This window comes from Phodopus roborovskii, unplaced genomic scaffold (genome assembly GCF_943737965.1).
Source record: "Phodopus roborovskii unplaced genomic scaffold, PHOROB, whole genome shotgun sequence".
NCBI classification, from domain to species: Eukaryota; Metazoa; Chordata; class Mammalia; order Rodentia; family Cricetidae; genus Phodopus; species Phodopus roborovskii.
Window position 1 is genome coordinate 442,913 of NW_026126408.1, and position 25,939 is coordinate 468,851.

Genomic DNA, 25,939 nt, shown 5'->3' on the forward strand with positions numbered 1-25,939 from the left:
TTCCTCTCTCCTCCTTGTCTCCTAGTCCCGCCTATCATGCTTTCCTACTGGCCAACAGTGCTTTATTCATTAACCAATACGAGAAACATTGTTACAGAATGACATCTCCCATCACACAGAGCGTCTATTAATTATAAACTGTTTGGCCGATGGCTCAGGATTCTCCCTTGCTAGCTCTTTCTTAATTACTAACCCATTTCTATTAAACTATGTAGTGCCACAGGCTGTGGCTTAACCTGTAATGCTCCGGCATGTTACTCCTTCGGCGGCTGCATGGCGTCTCTCTGGCGGCTCCTCTCTGCCTCTCCTCTTCCCAGAATTCTCTTAGTCTGGTAGCCCCACCTGTGCTTCCTGCCTGGCTACTGGCCATTCAGTATTTATTCACCAACCAATAAGAGAAACACATTCCCAGCATACAGAAGGACCGCCCCCATCACCCCCAACCCCCACCCGGACTCCCAGTCATCATCTCTGTAACATAGCTCTCATCTGGTTCTCAGGGCAGCTTCCAGAAGCCCCTGGCATGTTAAGCATGAGTCTCTTTTGTTAAGGTAACTGCATTGCCCCTTGAAGGCCAGCACATTTGTGGACAGTGGTGTCTGGCTGTGGTCCCTGGTCCCCTACCCCAACATCAGAGGGGAGTGAACAGAGATATGAACTCACAGGTCTGTCCTGGGGTCAGAACATGCCTAAATTCTGAACCTGGAGCTGTGGGTGGGGCCAGCATGTGTCTTAGCAAATCAATCCCACTCAAATATGAGTAACATTTTTTTCTCAAGACATGGTCCATGGACCCCCACATGACACCTGTATATATGCATGGGGGAGCTTTGATGTCATTTTGATGACAAAGGGGAATATTCATTCACGTCATACACTAACCATTTGGCATCTCCCCGTTGTGCAAAGGCTTTGAGAAGGTCAAGTTCTTGCTTAGGGTCATGCCACCAATGATGGCAAAGAGGGGATTAGACCCTAGCTTGTGTGGTTCTACCCCAAGAGCTGCCATCAGAAGGATGCTAGCATCCACTCCAGCATTACTTATAGTCTTTCATTGTCTAGAGTCTTTGGATCTAGACACTGACCTGTTTGCTAACTCAGCTCACTATAGAGCCTCAGCAGGGTGTAAGGCCTGGCCTTGGGGTCACAAGGTCTGGTCAACAGTCCCTGCTGCTAGGTGCACCAGCTGTTTCCAGGTCATTGCTGTGTTTCAAGGTCATTTCTGTCTGGTTTTGGACAAGCTTTTTTTATCTGGCCTTGAACTTGATCAACTGCAAAATTAGGTCTCAGAAAGGCAGATCAGCATCAAGAGCTGTAGGAGGTCTGAGATTTCTTACAAGAGGGACCCGCAAGAGATTTAAGAGCTCCCCTGGCTCTTATGGTCAGGGGATCCACAGTGGTACCTCATTCAGGCTGAGCACAAGACTAGTTGGCAAGTGACCACTTTCTTCTTCCGTAGGCCATGGGAACTTCCCCTACCTCTGTGGAAACCTGAATGATGTGGTCATCAGTCCCCTGCTATACACCTGCTACCAGAACTCACAGTCGCTTTCTAGGGCCTATGAGCAGCACGGGGCCTCTACCATGCAACCTATATCTGAGGAGACACAGCTGTTGCTGACTGTCTACTACCTGGTCCAGCTGGGTGAGCCTGTGTCTGTCTATGGGGTAGGGATGGATCTTACTGGGAGGGCCAACTAGAGGTGAGAGAGGAATAAGACCAGGTTACCCCTAACCTTCCCAGGAAGGAAATACGGAGATCTGCAGTAGTGACAAGGATAACCAAATGGCCCCTCCAAGAAAACAATTTACACCCATCATCGGTGCTCTGCAGGGAGACCATAACATATGGAAATATGGTTGTAGGGTGATGGTTAAGAATCAAGCTGAGCACACACAATCCTTACAGTAGATGGGGAGAAAGACAGTGTGTTTTGTGTGTGTGTGTGTGTGTGTGTGTGTGTGTGTGTGTGTGTGTGTATGTATGTGGCTCTTTCAAGATGGCGGGCTGGTGGTTGGAATCACTTTATGTTCTCTGTTCTCCAAGTCTTGTTGACTTGGCATCACTATTTCAGGTTGTGTTATTTTAAGCAAGCCCACCTATTCTCAGATGCCCATAACATTGGTGGCAAGCAGCCCGTGTACCTGCCGAGCAGGCACTGACGTCATCTCTCTGCAACCATGTCTCGCAGCTGCAGATCAGGTACCACTGATGGAGGACCTGGAGCAGATCTTCCTGCGTTCTTGGCGTGAATCACACCTGACAGAGATCAGGCAGCACCAGCAGGTGCCTCCACAGCCCTTTCCACCAGCCCCAGGCACTGCAGCCCCTGTGACCTCTGCACAGCTGCCCTGGCTGGCAGGCTTGGCCGCCAGCTCTTGCAATGACAGCGTGCATGTTATTGAGTGTGCTTACTCCCTGGCTGAGGGCCTCTCTGAGATGTTCCGGCTGCTCATTGAGGGTAAACTTTCCAAGACCAACTATGTGGTCATCATCTGTGCCTGCAGGAACACCGCTATCGACTCCTGCATCGCCGTCACTGGTGAGCCCTGCGCCTCTTGGCCAATGGGAAAGCCAATGGGGCTTTATGTTGCAGGGCAGTTAGTAGCTTAGCCCATGCTGGTGGCTTTAGGAGGTAGCCTTTGTCTTAGCTGCTCATCCCTGTAAGCATGCTTAGTTAGAGACATCCCAGCTCTCGGTGGCTATGTTAGCAATGCTCATTTGGCCTCTGGAGAGACTGGGCCCAACTTTGGAGTCTGAATTGCCCCGGCTATAAAATTTGGTTAAAGAAGTCTGGCCCCCAGTTATTTAAGGACCAGACTGAGATAAGAAACAACAATCCATTTTGCTAGTTAAGTATTAAAAATTTTCCTGAAACCTACTGTGTGCAGCCTTGCTCCTGGGGCTGGGATTCAGGATGGCATGCTGGAGGGAATTTCCTTGGTAAGGTAAGCATCAAGCACACAGGCTATTTGTGGGTCTATTCTTTAAATGATTTAACTTATTTCTGTTTTATGTTCATTGGTGTTTTGAATGCATGTATGTCTGTGTGAGGGTGTCAGATCTTCTGGAAATGGAGTTACAGACAGTTGTGAGCTGCCATGTAGATGCTGGAAATTCAACCTAGACCTGGAAGAGCAGTCAGTGCTCTTAACTATTGAACCATCTCTCTAGTCCCCTTGTGGGACTGTTTTAATGTCTCCAAATGGCATATATTTTCTTTCTTCCTTTCTTTTTTATTTACTTTTATTCTTTTGCATTGGTATTTCACCTGCATGTATGTCTGCGTGAGGGTGTCAGATCTTGGAATTACAGAGAGTTGTGAGCTGCCATGTGGGTGATGGGAATTGAACTTGAGTCCTCTAGAAGAGCAGTCAGTGCTCTTAACCACTGAGCCATCTCTCCAGCCCCCTTGTGGAACTGTTATAACATTCCCAAATGGTATATAGTTTCAGCCTGAAGTTTCTGTATGCCTTTTAATTAAAAGCATACATTGTTTCTATGCAGCATCTTGGAGGCCAGTTAACAGTCTTTGTTTCTAAACTTACTGTTCTTTACTAATTATTTTTCTGAGTTTGAGTGTGCCCATCTCTAATAATCTCATACAGAGTCAGACCCCGGGGTTTCCTCTAAGTGATCTTGGCTGCCCAGTCCTTTATATTATCCTCCAATTGGTCAGGATGCTGCAAGACTTTGATTCATTTCTTCATCAGGCTGGGGTAGGTCAGGCAGGGACCCTGTTGTCTGAGAGCTCCTGGTGAGTCTATACTGAGGATCCAGTGACAGCTGCTTTTTGTCTTCCAGGGAAATACCAAGCCCGGATCCTCTCTGAAAGCCTCCTCAGCCCTGCGGAGTATCAGAGAGAAGTCCACTATGAGCTGGTCACCGGCAAAGTGGACTCGCTAGGGGCCTTTTTTAGCAGCCTCTGTCCAGGTAAGCTTGTGAGAGGCAGGTGCAAGTGTGCACATTGAAAAGAAGTGAATGTGTGTGGAGGGGAGACTGCTGGGGTCCCCTCATGCCTGGGGCCTGCTGCAGCTGAGCTTCTCTGCCTGCACCCCCTTTCTGTGCACTGACTTGTCCTCTGCCTCCTTCCTATTACAGCTCTTCAGTTGTCTGTCTTCCTGCTCTGGCTGTCGAGTTCCAGGGTCAGAGAAGGGTGTTGTGCTTTCTGTGAGTCTGTCTATGTCTATCTGTCTCTGTCTCTGTCTCTGTCTCTCTCTCTCTGTTGCGTCTGTATTTTTCTCCCTTTACAGCCTAGATTGCCTTAAGTGTGCATCAAGTCCATCTTACTTTCTCAGGTGCTGGATTACAGGGCTGAGCCCCAGCACATGGCTCTCCCTGTGTGTGTCTATGGTCCCTTTTTTGTCTATATCTGTGGCCTATTCAGCCACTCAGATGGCACTCCCTCCACAGCTCTGGTCCCTCAGGACTCATTTAATGCACTCTAAGAAAGCTCTGTAGACCAATATTTGCCTTGGGAAGGTACAAAGGCCCTCTGCCTCTGACCTCAAGTACTCCATTTCTGTTTGGCCCCATCCCCCATGGAGCCATGGCGTGATCCACCTTGTGGATACAGCTCCGCAGAGGAAGACCACACCTCCACACATTACTTCAGGCCAATACCAGACACAGTAGCTGCAGCATCCAGAGAGGTTTGCTGAAGTTCTCTGAGATGCAAAACCCGATTCTGTTCTCTGTTTTGGGCAGAGGGTGACATTGACATTTTGCTGGACAAATTTCACCAGGAAAATCAAGGCCACGTTTCTTCCTCATTCACTGCTTCCTCTACCAAGAAATCAGCCGTGCTGGATGCCAGTGGGGTTCCCGTGTGCACAAGTGAGTGGCGGGGAAGGGGACAGGTATGCAAGTAAGTGACAAGGAAAGGATGCAAGTAGGACAGTGAGTGGCAGAGGGAGTGCGGTTGCATAGGGAACGCTGGCTCCACTGTGCACCCCTATGCACGCTGAGTGCCGGCTGCAGTTTGCATAGGATGTGCAGTCACTCTCAGGTGTATTCTCTGCCTGATGAGAAATCCTGCAGGGATGGGTCTGGGTTCTGCAGCATCTGTCCAGACGTTTTGAGACTTTAAAGCTTCCATGCCGAATTCTTTTCCCTGGGTGCACTGTTGCAATTGTTCATTTAGAGGAGGACTTGAGGAGCTGTGGCCATTTCTTTTCCCTCCAGGGACTGTGATACCCCTTCCCAAGCCTAGCATCAGCAGGCACAGTACCTAACTATTTTGTTGCCCAAGTGCTTGCTTCAGACTTTATTATCTGAGGAAGGAGGAGGAGTGAGAGGCTGCCCCAGGGTCTGGGTGAAAGAGTACACACCACCCTTGATGACTATGATTGCCTCTTTCCTGTGTGGCTTTGTGTGGCTAGACATCTCTCCTGCACTGGGATTTATCAGTCTCTCTAGCTGAGGGTGGTTGCTGCCTGCTGTGCTCATCCAGGATCCCTTGGGGCTCTGACTGCAGGTTATCATCTGGAGCCACGGGGCGTCCGGCCCTTCCAGCTGGCCGTGGCACAGAAGCTCCTCTCGCATGTATGCTCGATCGCAGATTCCAGCACCCAAAATCTGGACTTGGGGTCCTTCGAGAAGGTGGACTTTCTCATTTGCACTCCACCATCGGAAGTGACCTACCAGCAGACGGTGTTTCATGTCTGGCATTCAGGTAGGGGGTAGCTTTCAAGGAGGAGGTATGAGGCCAGGGAAGGAGCTTCAATACCCAGGGGAGGAGCTTTGGGGCCCGGGGGAGGAGCTTCGACCCATTCATCCAGTTGTCTTTGTGGTCACTGTTCTATTGCTGTGAAGAGACACCATGACCATGGCACTTCTCAGAAAGGAAAATATTTAATTGGGGTGGCTCACAGTTTCAGAGGTTTAGTCTATTATCGTCATGGAAGGAAGCATGGTGCCAGGAGAAGGAGCTACATCTTAGTTCCGCATGCAACAGGAAGTGGTCTGAGACATTGGGCGTGGCTTCAGTATATGTGAGACTTCAAGGCCCATCCCTCACAGTGACACATTTCCTCCAACAAGGCCACACCTCCTAATAGTGCCCCTCCCTGTGAGTTTATGGGGGGCCAATTATGTTTAAACTACCACAGATGTGGATGTTGTCTCCACACTTTGCTTGTGGTAGGTGGAGCAAGTATTAGAGGCCACAAAACCTGTCCAAAGATAGTGATTTTTGTCAAGATTAAAGGTAGAACTAGTAGTTGGCTTTTTGCTGTTTCTCTCTTCAGTTCTGGCTGCTAACAGGCATTCATACAGCATGTCTTGTCTCCTCAGTGGCATGATGTCAGGCCTGTGGCTTGAACCTGAGATCATTTTGTCAGAAGCTTGGGCCTTTCCCATCCCTTAGTCTCACCTGTTTGAGAGCCGTTGCATTATGAGCTTGCTTGCTGGTACTCTTGGGTGGGGGCACTATGCCCATAGCCACACCTCCGCCCAGCTCCCTGGGCTAAAGATACTCATCTGCCCACGTATCTCCACTGTATGCATTCCTGCTGCTGCCCCCCATCAGGGCATGCCACATAAGCTGGCCCACCTTGTGTCAGTGGTGAATGAACCCAGGAGCTCCTGAGGTGTTCTGCTGTGTTGCAGGGGTTCTGCTGGAACTGGGCCTGGAAAAAGAGCCTGTGACCAAACAGCGGGCGGAGCAGCATGTCCTGAAACTAGACACGGAGGCCCAGGCAAGATTTCAGGCCTTTCTGCAAAACTCCTTCCAGAACCCACACACGCTCTTTGTCCTCATCCACGACCACGCCCACTGGGATCTAGTGAGGTCAGACCTCCTGGTCTGTGACGGTGACATGTTTCTCCTTGGGGGTGAGGGCACAAGTCTTATGCGAGTACTGGGGCTTGGTGTTCATAAGCAGAGGACCTGGGCAATTTCCAGCACCTTAGAGGTCACCTGGCACAATCTCCAAGAGCTAAGGGCTGAGTGCCACAGAAGGTGGGGCATCAGGTGGAGTTGGGAGCCAGGTTGGAGGTATTGGTGGAAGAGCTGGGCCTTGAGCCACAACTCCTGAGTACAGTCTGAGGCTGTTGGGTGAAGCCCTCCCTGCTGGAACTCTGTCCTGCTTAGGACTGTAGGCTGGCTGGTTTGGTCCCTCCTGAAGACAGATACTTTCACCCTAGATGAGCGTGAGGTTGGTCAGTGGGAGATTGTAGGAGGGTAGTCTCCTTCCAGAGGTTGGCCTTAGAGCTGACCAGCTAGATGTTGCCTCTGGTGGAGGCGAGAAAGTTCATTCCTGGACCAGGTCACAGAACAAGACATTTGATTACCACCAATTGTAGCTGTTTAAGCTTGCCAGGACCCGGACGGGTTTACAGTCTAGAGTCTGTATGTGGGTTTATGGAATGCTCCAAAATGGCAGAAGCCATTGTCTTTTGGATCTTCATTTTGGAGACAGTGTTTCAGGTAGTTGCCTGGCACCCAGAGGATGAAACACTTACTTTTTTGGCCAGTCCTCTAGATTGAAGAGGGTGCAAAGGCCATTGTCTTATAAAGAAAGCCTGGGCTGGGCCTGGCTGCTAAGATCCCAGATCCTAAATGTTTCCCATTGTTTTAATGTTGCCTTCTAAACAAATGTAGAATTTGCCCTTTTATCTTTGAACCATCTCAAGTCAGTAGGACTTTATTTGGTTTTATTATTATTATTATTATTATTATTATTATTATTATTATTAATTTTATTTGAGGCAAGACCTGGTCTCGTGTAGCCTAAGCTGCCCTTGAACTCAGCACATCACCAGGGACCTTTCATTTCTGGTCCTCCTGCCTCTGCCTGCCAAGTGCTAGGTTCACATGCGTGCACCACCATACCCTGTTTTATGTGGTGCTAAGGATCAAACCCAGACCTCTGTGCATGCTGGGCAAGCAAGCCAACATCCTCTGCAAGTTAGGAGGACATTGGGAGGTTCCTCCCTTCCCATCACTTTTTGATATGGACTAAGATTGGGTATGAATCATTGTTCTAGAGTAGAGACACAGCATCATGCAAGAAATCCACTGCAGTTCCTTTCTTGATAGTTTTCCTGTGTGTGCCGACTACTGACTGAGTCCCTGGCAGACACCAGCTCTAATCACCTCTTCTTGTTTTCCTAGCCACGGGCAGGGCTGTAAGCTTCAATTGCAGGTGAAGTTAGATGCTGAATCAGCTGCCTTACTCTTGTAAGATCATCATACGGAGTTAGTAATTCCATTTAACATCTCTTTTTCTCCTCTCAGCAGTGCTGTTCACAACATCTACTCTCAGAGCGACCCCTCTGTGGGATTAGTGGACAGACTGCTCAACTGCAGGGAGGTGAAGGAGGCACCCAACATCGTGACACTTCACGTGACCTCTTTCCCGTATGCACTGCAGACACAGCACACCCTCATCAGCCCCTACAATGAGATCCATTGGCCCATCTCTTACAGTAATGTGAGTGACGCCGTACTGTGGTGTAACCAGCCTGCTTAAGTTTGGAGACACTAATTTTAGTCCAAGTCCTGCCCAGTTGGGAATGAATGGGTTCCAGCTCCTTGGATCTTTGATTTGGCCTGGGGTTAGATTTCTTGGCTTTTTGGAAAAATTTCTGAAGCCCATCCATGGGTGTTCCCATCTCAAATGTATAGACAGTACAGTTGGTGTGATGTCTTCCTCAGGAACTGAAGCCCTGAGTCTCAGAGCAATATTCTGATTGATTGTTCTCCTGAAGATGGAACCCTTGGAGATAGGGGATTGGGCTCCCCATGAATGGTTTAGAGCCATGTTTAAAGCATTTTTCAGACCAAACTCACCCATTCCACTGGGAGGCTTGACTTAGCTGGCCACCTTTTACCATTTATGAAAGTAGAAGCCCACAGTTCTGGTGATTTGAGAATTCTACATGACTGGATTCTAGCTGGGCATACGAGGAAGAAGTCCTAGATTTCTGAACTTCAGAATGCTTCAGCCATCCCAGAAGCTCCCAAGTATGTGGGTGTCTGACTTCCAACCCATGATGTCAGAACCAATATTTCTGGGGCACTTACCATGGGCCAAAGTCTGCATGCCTTATACCCATGAGTGTATGCAAATGGGCCAGAGGATATTCTGATTTACATATGGCAAGAATGAGAAGAAGGGGTGAGCTGCTCACATAGGACCACTGTTGGGGGAGGATCCCCAGACAGGCTCCTTGGCCTCAGTGCTTAACCCACTCTGTTGTTTGAGAGCAGAGTTCCCACCTTTGTGTTCAGACAGCCCCTCCCGACTTTGCTCAGCTCAGGTGGCAGGAGTTTCTGCATTAATTTGCAAATAATTTTATGTGAATATAAGATGCATTAGATGACTTTGAGTTCTTCCCTTCATCACCCCCAACCATGAAGATACTGGGGCCAAATGAATGGGAAGCTTGACTGATGGGAACAAAACATTTTTGTTCTTTGCTCTGTAAGAGGCCTGCAGAGTGAGGTCTACTGAGTGGCACCTACAGGGCTGCAGGGTCAACACCGTTTAGATCCAGATGTCAACCAAACACAGCCCAGGCCCAGTCTGTGAACCCTACCTTTCCCTGTGAATGTGACACTGAGTGACTGATGTTCTTGTGTTTTAGGGAGTGGATCTGTATCATGAAAATAAGAAGTACTTTGGGCTCTCTGAGTTTATTGACGCCACGCTGTCAGGGCACAGCCTCCCCTTGCTCCGCTATGACAGTTCCTTTGAAGCCATGGTCACTGCGTTAGGGAAAAGGTTCGTTTCTCAGTTACTTACTGCATCAAGCATGAATGGAAAGTAGAATTCTTTGCATCTGGGCCAGGGAGTTCTAGGAAGGTTGTTCACCTCCATCCCTCGCTGGGTGATGGTGACTCAGTCTCTCCATCTCCTGCGCATAAAGCACCTTGGGATAGTGACACTCCTGCCACACAGCTACTTCAGACTTTGTAAATTTTACCTTGTGGGGTCTGTTTTATTCCTGTTAACCTTGAGTTTTATTCTGGGATACAATTAAGTTACTGAGAAGCAGTTAAAGCCTCCCAGGTCTTGCCTTTAAGCTCTTTGGCCATTGAAGAAGAGTATTTAATCTCATGCTCCATACCTCATTGCCCATAAGTAAAGCAGAGCCTTCTAAAGTTCTTTACAACATTGCACAACTCTTGGGGTTCCCATGTGGATTATGAGGAAGGTGACTATTTCTAACCACGTGTGTGAGCTCCAGTAAGTAAAGTGCTTGCTGTGCAAGTGTAAGGTTCTGAGTTTGGATCCCCAACACCCAGATAAAACCTCTAGTGTAGATGTGCATGTTTGTACTTCTAGTGTGAAGTAGAAAAGGTCTGCTGCCAAACCTGTCTAGCCAATCAGTGAGCTCCAGGCTTAGTGAGAGACCCTATGGCAGAGAAGTCATGATAGGAGTGTGAGGCAGCTGGTTCCATTACAGTTACAGTCAGGTGCAGAGAGAGAGAGAGAGAGAGAGAGAGAGAGAGAGAGAGAGAGAGAGAGAGAGAGAGATGAATGCTGGTACCATTGTGTTTGTGCGCGCGCTCTCTCTCTCTCTCTTCCTCTCTCTCTCTCTCTCTCTGAGACAGGGTTTCTCTGTGTAGCTTTGTAGACCAGGCTGGCCTTGAACTCACAGAGATCCACCTGCTTTTGCCTCCCAAGTGCTGGGATTAAAGAAGATGTGTGTCACCACTGCCTGTCTTTGCTTTCTCTTTTTAACTGAGTCTCCAGCCTGTGTGTGTGGGATAGTGCCACCCACATTCACAATGTCTCTGCTGTATCACTGAAGCATCTGTGAAAACACACACATAGACAAGTGTGCTCACAGACAAATGGAGGGGTGTGTCTCTGGGATGACTCTAAATCTTGTCAAGTTGATAATGAAGCTTGACCATCACACCAGGCTTCTGGGGTGAGGCACCTGGGCTTATGGCAAACTAGGTAGGCATGTCTCCCATGCCTGGTGTTGGAAAACACACAAGTAGTAGCAGCAACAAGAAGCCTATGCTTTTGTCTCCCAGCTGGGCAAGAGAAAGGCATTTATCTGTTCTTTGGTTTCAGAAGTCCCCAGCAACTAACCCTTATAGATTTCCGTCAACTCTGTCACTGGGGAGTTGCCCGTGTCTCGGGTGGCAGGCATGGCCAGCCCTGGGGTCATGGATATGGTCTCTTTGTGTTCCTTACAGGTTTCCCCGCCTGCACAGCGCAGTGATCAGGACCTTTGTTCTCGTACAGCACTACGCAGCCGCCATGATGGCTGTGAGTGGTCTTCCGCAGATGAAGAACCATACATCGGTGGAGACCCTGGAAATCACCCAGAACCTCCTCAACTCCCCGAAGCAGTGTCCCTGTGGCCATGGGCTCATGGTCCTGCTGCGTGTTCCCTGTTCACCCCTGGCAGCTGTGGCCTATGAGCGACTGGCCCACGTGCGGGCTCGGCTGTGTCTGGAGGAGCACTTTGAGATCATCCTGGGTCACCCCAGCTCCGGCATCACTGTGGGCAAGCACTTTGTGAAGCAACTAAAGGTAGGTTTGTGCTCGGGGTAAATGGCTGCCTGGGAGTCGCCAGAGGATGGCAAGAGGGAGTGTTGGCAGTGGACCCTTCAGACCTGACCACCTCTCCACCTCCTCTGCTGCTTTCCCACTCCCCCGTGTCCCCCAGAACTGCCTGCAGCATCAGACTCCAATACGAAGCATGCTTTTGTTTCTTCCAGAGGCGCCTTTCTCCTCATGTGCTTTAGCTGATGCTTATTCTTTGAGGATTCAGCTCGATTTCATTTCTCTTTTTAGGAAGGCATTGTATTCCACACCAGGGGCCTCTATTCCTGTCCAAGTGGTAAAGGAGGGGCAGATCCAGGTCCCTCAACACTGAGTACAGTGCCTGTTTTTTTGTAGGCTCTTATTAAGACACATATGTGCCGGGCATTGGTGGCACACACCTTTAATCCCAGCACTTGAGAGGGAGGCAGAGGCAGGAGGATCTCTGTGAGTTTGAGGCCAGCCTGGTCTACAAGAGTGAGTTCCAGGACAGGGTCCAAAGCAATACAGAGAAACCCTGTCTTGAAAAACTGAGAGAGAGAGAGAGAGAGAGAGAGAGAGAGAGAGAGAGAGAGACAGACAGACAGACAGACAGACAGACATAGGTGACAGAAAATGTAAAAGGGGCAGAAAAAATGATTGAAAGAACAAGTGTAACCATGGAGAAAGGGCACAGACAGTACCATTACAGAACACAGGGAGAGATGTCAGCTGGAACCACCCATTGTCTTCCAGTTTTCAGATGTCCTCACACACCCAGCTCCTGCTGAGGGAGATAGATAGGAACAGAACAATCCCCACCTCCCCGCCCCCCAGCCGAAAGTATGGTGACTCACAACATACTTATATGCAGAATAAATTTCTTCCTTTGTATTACAAGGTGGGTTGCGAGGACCACCTATTCCCATCAGGGTGTTCTAGAACCAGGATGGTTAGGAAGTGGCCTGTGTTAAATGTGGATGACACATTGCATGCCTACTTAGTATGTTTTTTTTTTTTTACACTTACTTATTGTATATGTGCATGTACACATGTCATAGGATACATGTAATGGTTAGAACATAACTTTTGAGAGTTGGTTCTTCCCTTCCTACTGAGTGGATTCTGGGGATTGAACTCAGGTCATAAGGCTTGGTGGCAAGTGCTTTTCCGTCTGAGCCATCTCACCAGCAACAATTAGTGCATCTAATCTACCACAGTGTCCTTGGGTCCTCACTTCTTTCAGGTGGGAAAAATCAGAGCTTCAATGAAGCTCGATAACAACCCCAGGAAGGGGCAGTTCTGAGAGTCAAGTGTCACCTCACTTCTGCGGCTTTCCTTCCTTCTCCTGTCTGCAGATGTGGCAAAAGATTGAGGATGCGGAATGGAGGCCCCAGACTTACTTGGAGTTGGAGGGCCTGCCCTGTATCCTAATCTTCAGTGGGATGGACCCTCATGGGGAGTCGCTGCCACGGTAAGTTGGGAATCAGGGCCCCCAAGGTCCTGAGGAGTTGGGGAGGGGAGGAGAACAGATTGAGTTACCACTGTCCAACCCCAGGTTGTGGGCTTCCCACTCTTAGCACAGATGGTATATTTGGGCTGGTTTTCCAGGGCAATGTGTCTGAGACCAATTCTCAAAGGACACCATTGAGTGTGGGTAGAGTTTTGGAAAAGCAGCAATGCCAGACTGAGAGGAAATGAACCAAGTTGGGGAGGTGTCACTCTGTATTAGTGCCATGTAGGATGGTGACCAACACCTCCAGAACTGGGGCCAGTTTCACGGGTACCTTGACCTTTGTGATGACTGGTGTAGGAGGGGGCTTATGATGCCATTCAGAAAAAGTAGGTTGTTAAGTACAAAGAGTAGATGCCACCTTTCTTAGTAACTGTTCTATTGCTGTGAAGAGATACTATGACCAAAGCAACACATAGAAGAAAGTGTTTAATTGGAAGCATGCCTACAGTTTCAGAGAGTTAATCCTTGATTGTCAAGGTGGGAAGCGTGGCAACAGGCAGACAGGCATGGCGCTGAGCAGTAGTAAGTTTGATGCAGAGATCGAGAGTGAGACCCAGCCTGTGCCCATCCCCAGTAACACACCTCCTCCAATGAGGCCACACCTCCTGATCCTTCCTAAACAGTCCACCAACTGGGAAACAAACATTTAAGTATATGAGCCTACTGAGGCCATTCTCATTCAGACACTTCATTTGTGTGGTTCTGCCATCATCACAGATACGTGTCCATTGGGTGACTCCCTGGGATCTTTAGGGTATACATAGACACTTAGGACACGTATCCTCCTACAAGGTGTGGTTACACAGAAGTGACTGTGTCTGAACCCATGGCTGTCTATTCTTGGCTCCCAGCAAAACACAGGGACACATTAAGTATGGGTCACTCAATTGAATATTCGGGTAGTACATTCAATCTTCAACAGTACACGTAGGTCCTTATGAATATTCAGACTCATCCTTTTTGTTTTTTCCTGGAGATGGTTTCCCTATGTAGCCCCAGTTGTCCTGGAATTTGCTCCGTGGAACAGATTGGTGTCAAACTCACAGGGATCCACCTGTCTCTGTCTTCTGAGTGCTGGGATTAAAAGCATGCACCATCACTGCCTGGCTCAGCCTCATCTTTTAAATAGGGGAAAACTAGAGCCTCTGAGTAGCTACACACCTTGTCAGTTTCCAGCCCTGGGAGATGGTGATGCTGAGGTCCAATCCTTACTTTGGCCTGACCTGAAAGTCAGTGGTACTTAGACTACATGTCCCCCAGGAGTAGATCCCTGGTGGGTGCCACCTTGAGAGACTTAGTATGAACCTGACTTTGTTACTCTGAGTAGGCTTCTCCATGTATTGGAGCCCCATGGTCTAATGAGGAAGGCAGGTGTGGCGCCATCACTCTGACCTCTAGCAGTTGAGCCTCCTGGAGGGAGGCAAGTGATGGATGAACACCTTCTGTTCTCCACAGCTCTCTGAGGTACTGTGACCTGCGTCTAATAAATTCCTCTTGCCTGGTGAGGACAGCCCTGGAGCAGGAACTGGGCCTGGCTGCCTACTTTGTGAGCAATGACATCCCCTTGGAGAAGGGGGCCAAGAATGAGGCCTTGGAGAGTGATGGGGAGAAGCTAAGCAGTACAGATGAAGATGAGGAGGCAGGGATGGAAGGTGAGGGGGGCTTGCTGTACCTCGGTATTCTTTCCTCACACCCTCCTGGGCCATCCTTTAAGTGTCACTTGATTCAGATTCTGCCTTTTTGCTCTGCTCTGTCATTCTGATGTGAGAAGATGGAAATTCCTATAGACTCTTCTAAGATCTAGAATTCTTAAAGAATAGGAAGAGAATGGTGATGTCTTAGGGTTCAAGTTCATGGTTTGTTTTTGGTGCTAGTAGATTCAGTCATTCATTACCTCTGTTAGAAATCAACTCACAAGCCCTCACATTGAACATTGCTGAAGTTTATGAGAATAGGCCAGCATCATGGTCGACTCCAAGAGTCTCATGCCATATTTTTAATATGACACACAATTAAGAGCAGACTCTGGCTGTGGTCCACAGGACAATGGGAAGATGGAAGCCAATGATGTAAATATGCTGTACATTTGGGGTATAGAGGGTAAAGAGATCTGATGACTGGCAGCTTGTCCTATAAGATGGCAAGGCCTGTTCACCTGTTCACCAGGACTTTCTGTGTGGTGGCTAATTTAGCATGACTGTGACCATGGTATTAAACATTGTCTGTGGTGTAACTAGACCCACTGGCTTGTTTTGACCCATTTTATTCTATTCTAGGTTAGTCTAGCTAAGAGTGGTCTCTGAGTGAGTGCGTGAGTGTGTGTGTGTGTGAGAGAGAGAGAGAGAGAGAAAGAGAGAGAGAGTGTGTGTGTGGGTGTGAGTGTGGGTGTGAGTGTGTGTGTGTGTGTGTGTGTGTGTGTAGTGTGTGTGTGTCAGGACTAAAGTGGCCGCAGGTAAATGAATGAGTGAGGGAAGAAACAGGCTAAGAGGCATGATGTTTTCATGGCTTCTGAATGCCAAGCCATGGCCAGGGATAGTGATTCCTCTGTGTTCACAGGGTGTTTTGAAGCAGGCTCCACCTCAGAGAAGAGGAGCCCTGTGAAAAGGGAGCGTTCTCACTCCCACGACTCGGCGTCTTCCTCCCTCTCTTCCAAAGCATCTGGTGAGTCTTTACTTGGGAACATCACACATGGAGGCTGCCTCCCAGTTCAGAGACTGGGAAGAACACCCAAGGCCATGCTGATCCCCAGCTTCCAGTCAGGACCCATGAGAACAGACTCTCAAGAAGAACCTAGAACTGAACATGACATCTAAGACCTTGAAGACAGGATAGGACTTCCAGCTGTTCCTGCTGGTAGGAGAGGACTAGTCTACTCACAGTGCCCTAGCAATGTGGCGGTACCACTTTTGGATACTGCCTTGGGCAGCCCCTGCCTGAGGAGAGCAGAAGTCTTGTTTGGAGAAGTTGACCTAGGATGCCTGTATCCGGGTGGACACACACAGAGGATAGATTTAGGTCAGTTGTTCATCAAGGGTTACAGAGAATAGTCCTCTCCGTGCAGAGCCTCAATGGGAAACGTGTCCCTGGGGAGGAATATTCCAAGCTGAGCTGCTCAAGGGCATGTAGGCTTATGTGAGGTTCTGTGGAGCTTAGCTGAGATCAGAGGACACTGGTCTGTGGTCTGGGGTTTGGAGAGCTCAGGGCCCAGTAGGACATTTGCTTTACAAACCCAGGAGTGGCATCAGGCCCTGTGGGTATGGCCTACCCCACACATATACACACTGTTTTTGCACTAGCGTGGCACTGTGTGACTGAAGGAAGGTCTGGTCTGTGGAAGAAAGGCTGGCCAAATGTATGCCCACCAGCTTTACCTGAAATCACCCCGGCATGCCTGGGGACAGGCACAGAAGCAGCTGTGAATCTGTGCCAGTTGTCCCCTGGGTGCCTCTGACCACATTCCTCTCTTTTATAGGCTCAGTGCTCTATGGTGAGCCTCTGGTTCAGGTCTCAGGCCCTCCACAGGGAGAACTTGCCAGGTCACCTCCGCCCTGTGTCCCTGCAGAGGAAGGCAGGACCCCTGGCGAGGTACAGAGGCTCCGAGTGAGCCAGGGACCTACAGTCATGAACAGGCACAGCCCTGGGCTGGCCCCACAGCCTGATTCCAGCCTCAGGACTGGCCAGAGGAGCCTGCAGGTGCCAGCCGCCCCATCCTCCCAGCTGTCCTCCTCCTCCTCGGGCCCATCGTCCACATGTGCGGTGTCCACTGCCAACGTCCTAGTCCTCCAGGCCCCGCAGTGCTCCATGGCCAAGGCCTGCCGGCAGCCACCCATTGTCTTCCTGCCTAAGCTTGTGTATGACATGCTCGTGTCCACTGACAGCAGCGGCTTGCCCAAGTCTGCCTCCCTCCTGCCTTCCCCTTCCGTTATGTGGACCAGCTCCTTCCGTCCCCTGCTCAGCAAGACGATGACCTCAACTGAACAGTCCCTTTACTACCGGCAGTGGACAGTACCCAGGCCCAGCCACATGGACTACGGCAACCGAGCTGAAGGCCATGTGGACAGCTTCCACCCCCGCAGGCTGCTGCTTAGTGGGCCACCTCAGGTGGGTGCCATGTCTGCTGCCCCTGCACAGGCCAGGCCTCCAGGGTCAGCTTTGTTTTTGCTGCCACAGTGTCCACTCATTTGTTCACTCGTGCCGTTCTATGGATATCCGAGTTTCCGTCCTGTTGCTGTGATAAAATACCTTGACGCGAAGCTGTTTAGAGAAGAACATGTTTTTTGCTCACAATTCCAGGATGTAGTCCATCATATCAGGGAAGTCAAGATGGCAAGAAGCTAGTCGCATCACACCCACAGTCAAGATCATAGAAATGTACGCACGCATGCTTAGTGCTGGGCTCAGTTTCGCCACTCTTCAACAATTCTGGGTCCAAACCCAGGGAATCGAGATGTCCTCTTCAGGCTGTGTCTTCCCACATCAAACAACATAATTAGGATAGTTCCTCACAGATGTGGCTACAGGCCAACCTGATCTAGATAATCCTTCATAAAGATCTCTTCCCAGCCATGTGTGGTGGTAGCATACCTTTAATCCCAGCACTCAGGAGGCAGAGGTAGTGGATCTCTGAGTTCAAGGTCAGCCTGGTCTACATAGTGAGTTCCAGGACAGCCAGGGCTACACAGTCTTCAACAACAGCAAAAGATTCTCTTCCCAACATAGTGTCAAGTTGATAGTTAAAACTAGCCATCACAGGGAAGAATCTTTCTGATGGCCCAGAGTGAGTGGGTAGATGGGAAGTGTGGTAGTCACATTCCATCCCTTGCTAGGTTACTTCCATTGGCCAATACCAGTTTTGTCCTCTATGTGTGTGGAGTGTGGGGATGGCATATGAATAGGAACTCCTTGTAGTTTCAGGCTGAGTTCAACCTTCACCCTCAGGCATGGTCTCTGAATATTTCTCCAGTAGGAAACGTGATAGTATGCTTTGGGAGGTTTTGGTGGACTATTAATGGAGGCTCTGGGGCTTAGTTCCTGGGCCCGGCTCACTCTCAGTTCACTGTGTATCCAATGTAGACCACTTTACCTGACAAATCCATAGGGAACAGAACTGGAAGATGGCTCAGCTGGTGAGGTGCTCCCTGCAAACACAACATCATGCATGCTTTCAGTGGCCACTAAAAATCTGGGTGTGGTCTACATACTTATTATCCCAGTGCCAAGGAAACACAAGCAGGAGGATCCCTGGGGCTCACTGGCCAGCTGGGAGAGCTGTGTTTGTGAGTTCCAGGCTCAGTGAGAGGCTGTGTTAAAGGATATAAGGTGTGTGTGGGGAGGGTGAGGGAGACAGCCAATATTGACCTCTTGTCTTCATGCATGCTTGCATGATACACAGAACTCCAAGGTCTGTGTGTGTGTCTTATGGTGGGCATGGGAGGAGGAGAGTGGCATGTTCTTTAGAATTGGGAAAAGGCTAAGAGAAGATCCCGGGACCACATTTAGTTCCATTGTCACCTGATTTGATCTTGCCTGTGTAGAGGCATAAGGTGCTTAAGAGTATTGCTTACTCCCAAGAGTACACATGGACTTCTCTGTATGTCTATTACTGTTTACCGTGTGCTGTCTTCCCACTAGCAAGCTCATCTCCAGGAATCCATCCCAAGAAATGCAAATGCACAAAATCCATGTAAGATCACTCATGTTAGCATTATTTATAGTGATGAGGAAATGACCCATAATGAAGGTTCCCCTGGCTAAGTCTCAACTAAACACATCTGGGGATAAGTGTATCCTAGAATTCAGCTACAGAATTTAAGTGGTCTCTTTATTCTGCCAATGAGACTTCTCTAAGAAACTTAAACTTGTAATCAACATGCCTCCCACATAATGTCATATCAATTAGGAAAGAAATCACTGTATATGTGAACATGTCTTAAGGGATGTTGGGAAGCCTAGTTCCCAACTCCCTGTCTTTAGGAGGGGAGGCAGGATCTATTTTATTCCAAATTTGTATTTTTTTCATTGTCTAAAATGACTATACATTACTTTTTCTAATTAAAAACATTGGAAAAATGGAATTGGGATGATGATCTATTGGCAAAGTATTTGTCATGCAAACTTATGCCCCAGCACCCACATAAAAACCCAGGCCTGGGGGTTCATACTTGTAATTACAGTACTGGGGAGATGGAGACAGGAGGGTCCTTGGGCCAGCCTAGCCTGATTAGAAAGTTCTAGGCCAATGAAGAGACTCTATATCAAAAAACGAGGTGGATAGCAGCTGAAGAATGACACCCACGGTTAATCTCTGGCCTTTATGTGCACACACACACACACACACACACACACACACACACACACACACACACAAATGAATGCATACATTAACAAACATTAAAAAGTAGAAAGAGGAACAGGTTTTCTAGGAGCCCCCACATGTCTGTACCCACACAGTGCTGGGCCTTATTGCTGTAGAACTTGTACTCACTTAATAGATGGGAAACAGGGTATTGATTAATAAAATAGAGCACATTTCAGTGTCCATTGATCTTTGGTCCTTTTTCAGTAATTTAAAAAAATTGTATGTTCATGTATGTGTATTTGTGCTCCAGCATGTGTGTGTTCATGTATATATGTGTTCACGTATGTGTGTTTGTGCTCCCACATGTATGTATATGTTTGTGGGTATTCGTGTGTGTGTGTTTGTGTGCTTTCTGCTACTGGACTCTAGTGTCTTCACAGATAGGGAAGACAGGCGCCTACCTGCAGTTCCTCAGCATCTTGTCCAGGATGCTGATTCGGCTGACAGAAGTGGATGTTTACGATGAAGAAGAGATCAATACCAGTAAGTTGTATTTTGTGACCCCTTCATCAGTGGCGTTGGTAACTGTGCCTCTCCCTTTCAGGATGGGCTCTGGGGTTCACAGTTTGGCCTGTCCCCAGGGCCTTTTCTTTGCCTTTTTTTTCAATGATACATTTGGGAATTTTGTAGGGGTAGAGTTGCTAATGCTCAAGTAATTCATACTTGAGTCCTTTTCATGTGTCAAGCACTGTGATAGATGCTATCCTCATTCGATCTTCAAAACAGTCCAGTGAGCTGGGATATTGTCCTCTTACATGGGAAGCCCAGCTGGACAGTACCAAAGCAGGAACTGGCCTGCACTGGCCTGTGGCCTGTAGAATGTGGAGTTCATCAGGGAAGGTCCCTCACAGCTCAGCAACCAAATACCTAGGACAGTATATGAAACTGGAAGGAGGTGTCTGGGTTCGGTTCCCTGTTTACTGAGTAGATTTGCTCTGTATAAAGCAAGCATCTCTCTGCACATGCCCTGTGCTAACTGTAAGGCCTACTGTTTCCTCCTCATGTCCTGCCCTGTGGTTTATGGTCTTGGCCTGGAAAATGTATACATACTGGCACCAGAGCAGCTCCTGTGAGCACTTTCTAAGGTTGAAATTGAGTCACCCTAGCTGGGGTGATTTAGATGATAGAGTAAGAAGGAAACTTACATGGGTACCACAAGGACAAGGAGCTTGGGCCATGCATGAAGTAGGTTGCTAGAAGGCAGCATGAGCTCAGGGCTCAGGACTCTGGAGTACTGGAAGCCAGTGTGTGGGGCAGAGAGCAGACCTGTGTCTACAGGAGACAGAGTGAAGGCTGTTCACCTGGGTGGAGGCAGATCTCAGTGCATGGCCTTGTTCTGTTAGAGCCATACTGAAATATGTCAGAAACTTTCTAGATACAATAGGGATCCCAGGAAGCCATTGATTAACAGTGACTCTGTTCTCATCATCCTTGGGCACAGTTAAATAACACATCCTCACATCTTTGTTTCTCAACGTCCCCTTTTCTGCCAATCTTATAGGCCTCCAAGAGGAATCGGATTGGCATTATCTCCAGCTCACTGACCCCTGGCCAGACCTGGAGCTTTTCCAGAAGATTCCTTTTGATTACATCATTCATGACCCGAAGTATGAAGATGCCAGTCTGATTTGTTCACATCATCGGAGCATCAAGAGTGAAGGTCAGGGGCTGGGGGACAGCTTGTTTGGTAACGTGCTTGTCCACACACAAGGACCTGAGTTCAGATCCTCAGAATTCATGTAAAAACTGATGAGCATGGCAAGGCACATCTGTAGCTGTGGGAGTCAGTAGAGATCTGAAGGGCCTGCTGACCAGCCATTCTAGTCAATTGCTGAGCTCCAGATTCAGCCAAAAACTTACCTAAAAGAATAAGATGGAAACACTTTTGAGGAAGACAACTGGTCGACCTCTATTTTCCAAATGTACCTATATGGGCATATGAACATATGGGTAACTAACACACACACGAGGTGAGTGGGAAAACTTGGCCAGTGAGAAGTCAGTGAAGTAAGTTGGCTTACTTCACTCTTGTCAAAAATACATAGACTTAATTGCTTATATATTAATGGATGTCAGCTGGGTTGAGATGCATCCTGCTAGGGATGCTCTTTGGTAGGAAGTGAACGACTTACCAGAACCTGGTTCAGCACTGAGACTGCCCCTGCCAGTAGAAGTGAAGAGCTACCACAAAGCCCATGAGAAACTCATAGACTTGTCTGGATGTGTTTAAGCTTGATTAATGGAGGGTAAAATATGAGTATTACCATTTGTCACCAAATATGTACATATGTTCCCATCCTCAGTCTGTTTTACTCCTTAGGGATAGTGGCTTCTATGGTATACGAGGGTAGCCAATATTTCTGGGAGTGACCCATGGGATTATTAGTATAGCCTGAGAAAGTCTGATAAATGTCATGTTAGGGAAAATAGCTTACCAGTAAATCAGGTGTGGCATGTACACCTGTAATCCAGCACTCAGGAGACTGGGGCAGGAGGATTAAGAGTTGGGGGATAGCCTGGGGTACATAGGAAGACCCTGTCTTCAAAAAGATAAAAGGTACTTGCTGGCCCGACTCCCTGTCACTGACAGGAGGGGTGGGGGGTGGCGTGGGGGTCCTTTCCAATAGATAGCCCTAATGAAGGTCTAGTGTTATAATCTTATCCCTACCAAGTTGCTTGAAGAAACTGAGGAACACACACACTGTTAATTTATTTCCTAGTCACGTAAAGTTTCCTTCAAAAATATTTATAAAGTGTTTTTAGGTCTACAAATGTGATGCCATGCAGTCCGAGTTCTCCCTTGTTAGTTTCCCCCAGTGAGAAGCTGTCCTCCTCTGACCAGGGCATAGGGATGTGAGAGGCAATCTTTTGGGCAGGTAAGGCCTGCTTGTGGGCCACTTGTTTTGAGAAATGCGCTCACTTGAGTTTGGCAAAAGAGGTTTTTGCTCTGGGCTTACACTCCTTAACTATGGGAGTATCTTTACAGACAGAGAGATGTCCCGGAAGCCAGAGGACCTGTATGTGCGGCGTCAGACAGCACGTATGAGACTGTCCAAGTATGCAGCATACAACACATATCACCACTGTGAACAGTGCCACCAATATATGGGTTTCCACCCACACTACCAGGTAGGCCTCAGTCATTGGCTGGCTCTCAAGCTGCTCCTGCTAGTGTCATATCACAGCCCATGTGTCTATTTCCTGTAGCCCTTTGATAATGTTCTAGGGTGGGAGAATTGAGTTCTGGAAGCACTTGCTTCATGGGTTGCATACCTCCCAGGGTCCTCTCATAGGCTGAGAACATATTGTTGACCCTACAGAACAGGGTTCCCTTGTGGTTCCCAGGTATCAGTGTTCACAACTAGGAGTGTCATTCCTGTCTTCAGGCTCTAGAGAATGCAAAAGTTACTTCAATGCTAGGGCCACTCACTGAGTGCTTACTAGAAGGACCTGGGAATGCAAATACAGATTAAACCTTGTTTCCATCCAGGAGATGGGCACCTGAGTAAGGTAAGATTTCAGAACAGCATTAAGCAGGGAGGAGAGTTACATGGTTGTGGAACAGAAATTACATATTTAAGAGAGGAGTTTGAATTATTGAGCACTGACTGCATACCAGCAGCATGGACATGTCCTTATGTACCAGCTCTTCCTGTCATGAATAAATAAATGGATAAGCTCCTGGACCATGGCTCTGGCTGCCTCAGGCTCTGGCTGGTTATCAGGGTTTTGTGTTAAAAACTACACTTAATTCATTCAGGGTTCCCTGGCTGGAAAAGCATCTTAGTGGATTCTCACCTATGCTTCATCATCCCTACTTTACAAATGAACATAGCCTGGGCATCCCTCATCAGGAAATCCAAAGTCATCACTAACACGATGCTCAAAACAGATCTCAGAGCCTTTGGGATTTTAGACTGTGGACATCCAGCTGGAAAAGCCCATAGAAATGTTACAAGATCGGGAAAAAAATTCCTAAATCTAAAGGATTCTTGGGATCAAGCATTTCAGATTTGGAATATTCAGCCTTTACCACTCAGGTCGGGTAGAGAAAGGAAGCAGAGACACCTATGTTTAAGATGGTGGGGATATTCCTGGCCTGTGTTCATGAGGTGCACAGGTCTGGAGGGAGTCAAATAAGAGCTTGATTGGGATGACAAGGGATGCAGAAGCATTAGCCAGTTGCTGGCATCTGATTCTGGCCCTGTATCATCTTGACTCCTTCTCTTCTTTTGCCTCCCTAGAGTCCTCTTATTTTTAAATGAATCTTCTTCCCATTGCCACCTTTACTACATAGGCCCCCCAGGTCAAATCCCCTTGCTCCTCAGAAGGCTGTATGACCCCAGTGGAGCCCTAGTGGAAACAAGTGTGTGCTGGGTTGCTAGGTGGCCACCTTTCTCTGCAGCTCCTGTGTAGAACGGAGGAGGGCTGTCAAGTAGGAAAGGCAAAGATCAGGAGGATTCGAGAAACTGCTCAAGTCAAGAACAAAGCTAGACTGGGGATCACTCCCAGAAAGGAGTATACACAGTCACCTGGGGTAGGAGGAAAGTGACTTTAGACCAGGGCACAGGCCACTGAGGCAGGAGGATCACAAGTTCAAGGCCCGCCGGGGCAACTTAGACACTAACTCAAAAAGTTGAAGATGGCTCAGGGACGTACCTTTGTGGTAAAGTACTTGTTTAATAGATGTCTAGGTCTATTAGGTTTCTAATAGACCTAGGTTTAATACACAAAAGTTTAAAAGATGATCTGGGGTGCACTGACCAGCCAGCTTGCTTAACTTTGCAAATTCCAGGCTATCAAAGAGCTTGTCTCAAAAAACAGTGTGGATGGTGCTTGAAGAAAGACCTCCAGGTTGTCCTATGTTCTCCACTTGCCCTTGCATGTGTCTGTACATGAATGCTTTATTTGCTTACACAGCATGCATCTCTAGATCAAATCTCAGGAGCAGAAAGGCTTAGTGATGGAAGAGACAGCACTGGGCAAGCGTGATTGGGATTGAGGATGGAGCCAGCTCTGGCCCTGTGTGGGTGGCCCTGGGTGTGCTCATCCAGTAGGCAGATCTGAGCATCTTATGCTCTATGCTGTGACTCCCTTACACTGTAGGGCAGAGGTGGGTGTGACACGGGTGTTGTCATGGACAAGCTGGACCTGGGTTCTTTGGGGAAGAAAGTCGGTCTCTGATGATAAAGCTCTATCCTTTCCCCTGCATCTCAGCTCTATGAGTCCACCCTGCACGCCTTTGCCTTCTCTTACTCCATGCTAGGAGAGGAGATCCAACTCCATTTCATCATCCCCAAGTCCAAGGAGCACCACTTTGTGTTCAGCCAACCCGGAGGCCAACTGGAGAGCATGCGTCTGCCCCTCGTCACAGACAAGGTACTGGCTGGGAGTTCCAGTGGGCCAGGTGATTACTGAATTGGGCATGTAGACACATAGCTACCTAAAGAGTCAGGAACATTTGGAGCAGGACGTAGAAACGGTATGATGACTGAACCTTGGGGACACTGGTGAAGGTGTGGACTTGGAAGTCACTCACACTAGAGCCTTGTTATAGCACCTGCTAATTATCTTAGCTGTCAATGTTGCCGAGCCCCAGTTTCCTTATTTATAAAGATGGGTGGTAACAATTCATTTTACAAGCATTGTAAGGGGGCTGGAGTTGGGGCTCACTTGTTAGAGTTCCTGCCTAACATGCACAAAGCCCCTGATTCTCCAGTACCATGGATACTGGGTGTGGTCACTCATTCTGTGATCCTGGCACAGGGAAAGTAGAGGCAGGAAGATTAGGCTGTGTAGACATTGAGCCCACCCTGGGCTATATGAGATCCTATGTCAAAAAGGAGTCACAGCATTGGCTGTAAGAATTACTTAGAATAATCAACGTGATGTGCCTGGAACATACCACACCCGTGTGAGATGTCCCCCACCCACCTTCTTTAATGAGGCTAGGGTGAGGTAGAAGGAATAGGAAAAGGATTCCAAGACTCCCTCAGGGCCCATCTCCCACCGTCCACAAGGCCTAACTCACAGTGTGTTTTCTGTCTTCTCTTTCTCCTGTCATTTGGGGGAAAATGATCCCCAGCATCTCACCATTTCTCTCATAAACAGTTCAGGGCAGGTTTCTAAACTCTGATGCTCACTATTCCTCCCCTTATAGAGATGCCCTGTATAGGGTTCCTTGCTTCCCATGTCCACCTGACAGCCTCAGGGTTGACTGGATGATTTACCAGCCCCTGTCAGCACTCAGGAGCAGAGGACCTGCTCCTCCTCCTTCAGAGGATCAGCTGTCATTCAAGCTGGACTTGGCCTTGCCGACTCAGGAGTCTGTTGCCAGCAAGGCAGATCTCTGTACAGCATCAGAGGGATCTTGGTTACTGGATGTCTGGAGACCCTGGGATCTGGTGGTTGTGTGGCCCTCTTATAGGTGTACTAGGAGAGGTTGTTTGGACTCAATTCACTTTCCTAGCCTCCCAGCGGCAGTCCACCAGTACTGGCTGTGTATGTAGCAGATACTTTGAGGATTTGAGAGGCAACACAAGCTGTAGCTCAGGTAGAGGTGCTTATTAAGCAAG

General features: G+C 48.4%; 1 protein-coding gene across 1 annotated transcript in view; it reads left to right on the forward strand.

Annotated features, from left to right (window-relative positions):
• Greb1 (growth regulating estrogen receptor binding 1) overlaps nt 1–25,939 on the forward strand; it is a 111,409-nt gene that overhangs the window by 76,355 nt on the left and 9,115 nt on the right. The window contains exons 10-26 of the mRNA XM_051181626.1: nt 1,460–1,645; nt 2,193–2,543; nt 3,806–3,934; nt 4,709–4,837; nt 5,478–5,675; nt 6,611–6,791; nt 8,241–8,436; nt 9,593–9,729; nt 11,160–11,499; nt 12,849–12,964; nt 14,462–14,658; nt 15,563–15,667; nt 16,479–17,107; nt 19,745–19,847; nt 20,866–21,024; nt 22,351–22,493; nt 24,582–24,743. Of these exons, the coding sequence (XP_051037583.1) occupies nt 1,460–1,645; nt 2,193–2,543; nt 3,806–3,934; nt 4,709–4,837; nt 5,478–5,675; nt 6,611–6,791; nt 8,241–8,436; nt 9,593–9,729; nt 11,160–11,499; nt 12,849–12,964; nt 14,462–14,658; nt 15,563–15,667; nt 16,479–17,107; nt 19,745–19,847; nt 20,866–21,024; nt 22,351–22,493; nt 24,582–24,743 (3,461 nt within the window). The remainder of the gene's footprint in view (nt 1–1,459; nt 1,646–2,192; nt 2,544–3,805; nt 3,935–4,708; nt 4,838–5,477; nt 5,676–6,610; nt 6,792–8,240; nt 8,437–9,592; nt 9,730–11,159; nt 11,500–12,848; nt 12,965–14,461; nt 14,659–15,562; nt 15,668–16,478; nt 17,108–19,744; nt 19,848–20,865; nt 21,025–22,350; nt 22,494–24,581; nt 24,744–25,939) is intronic.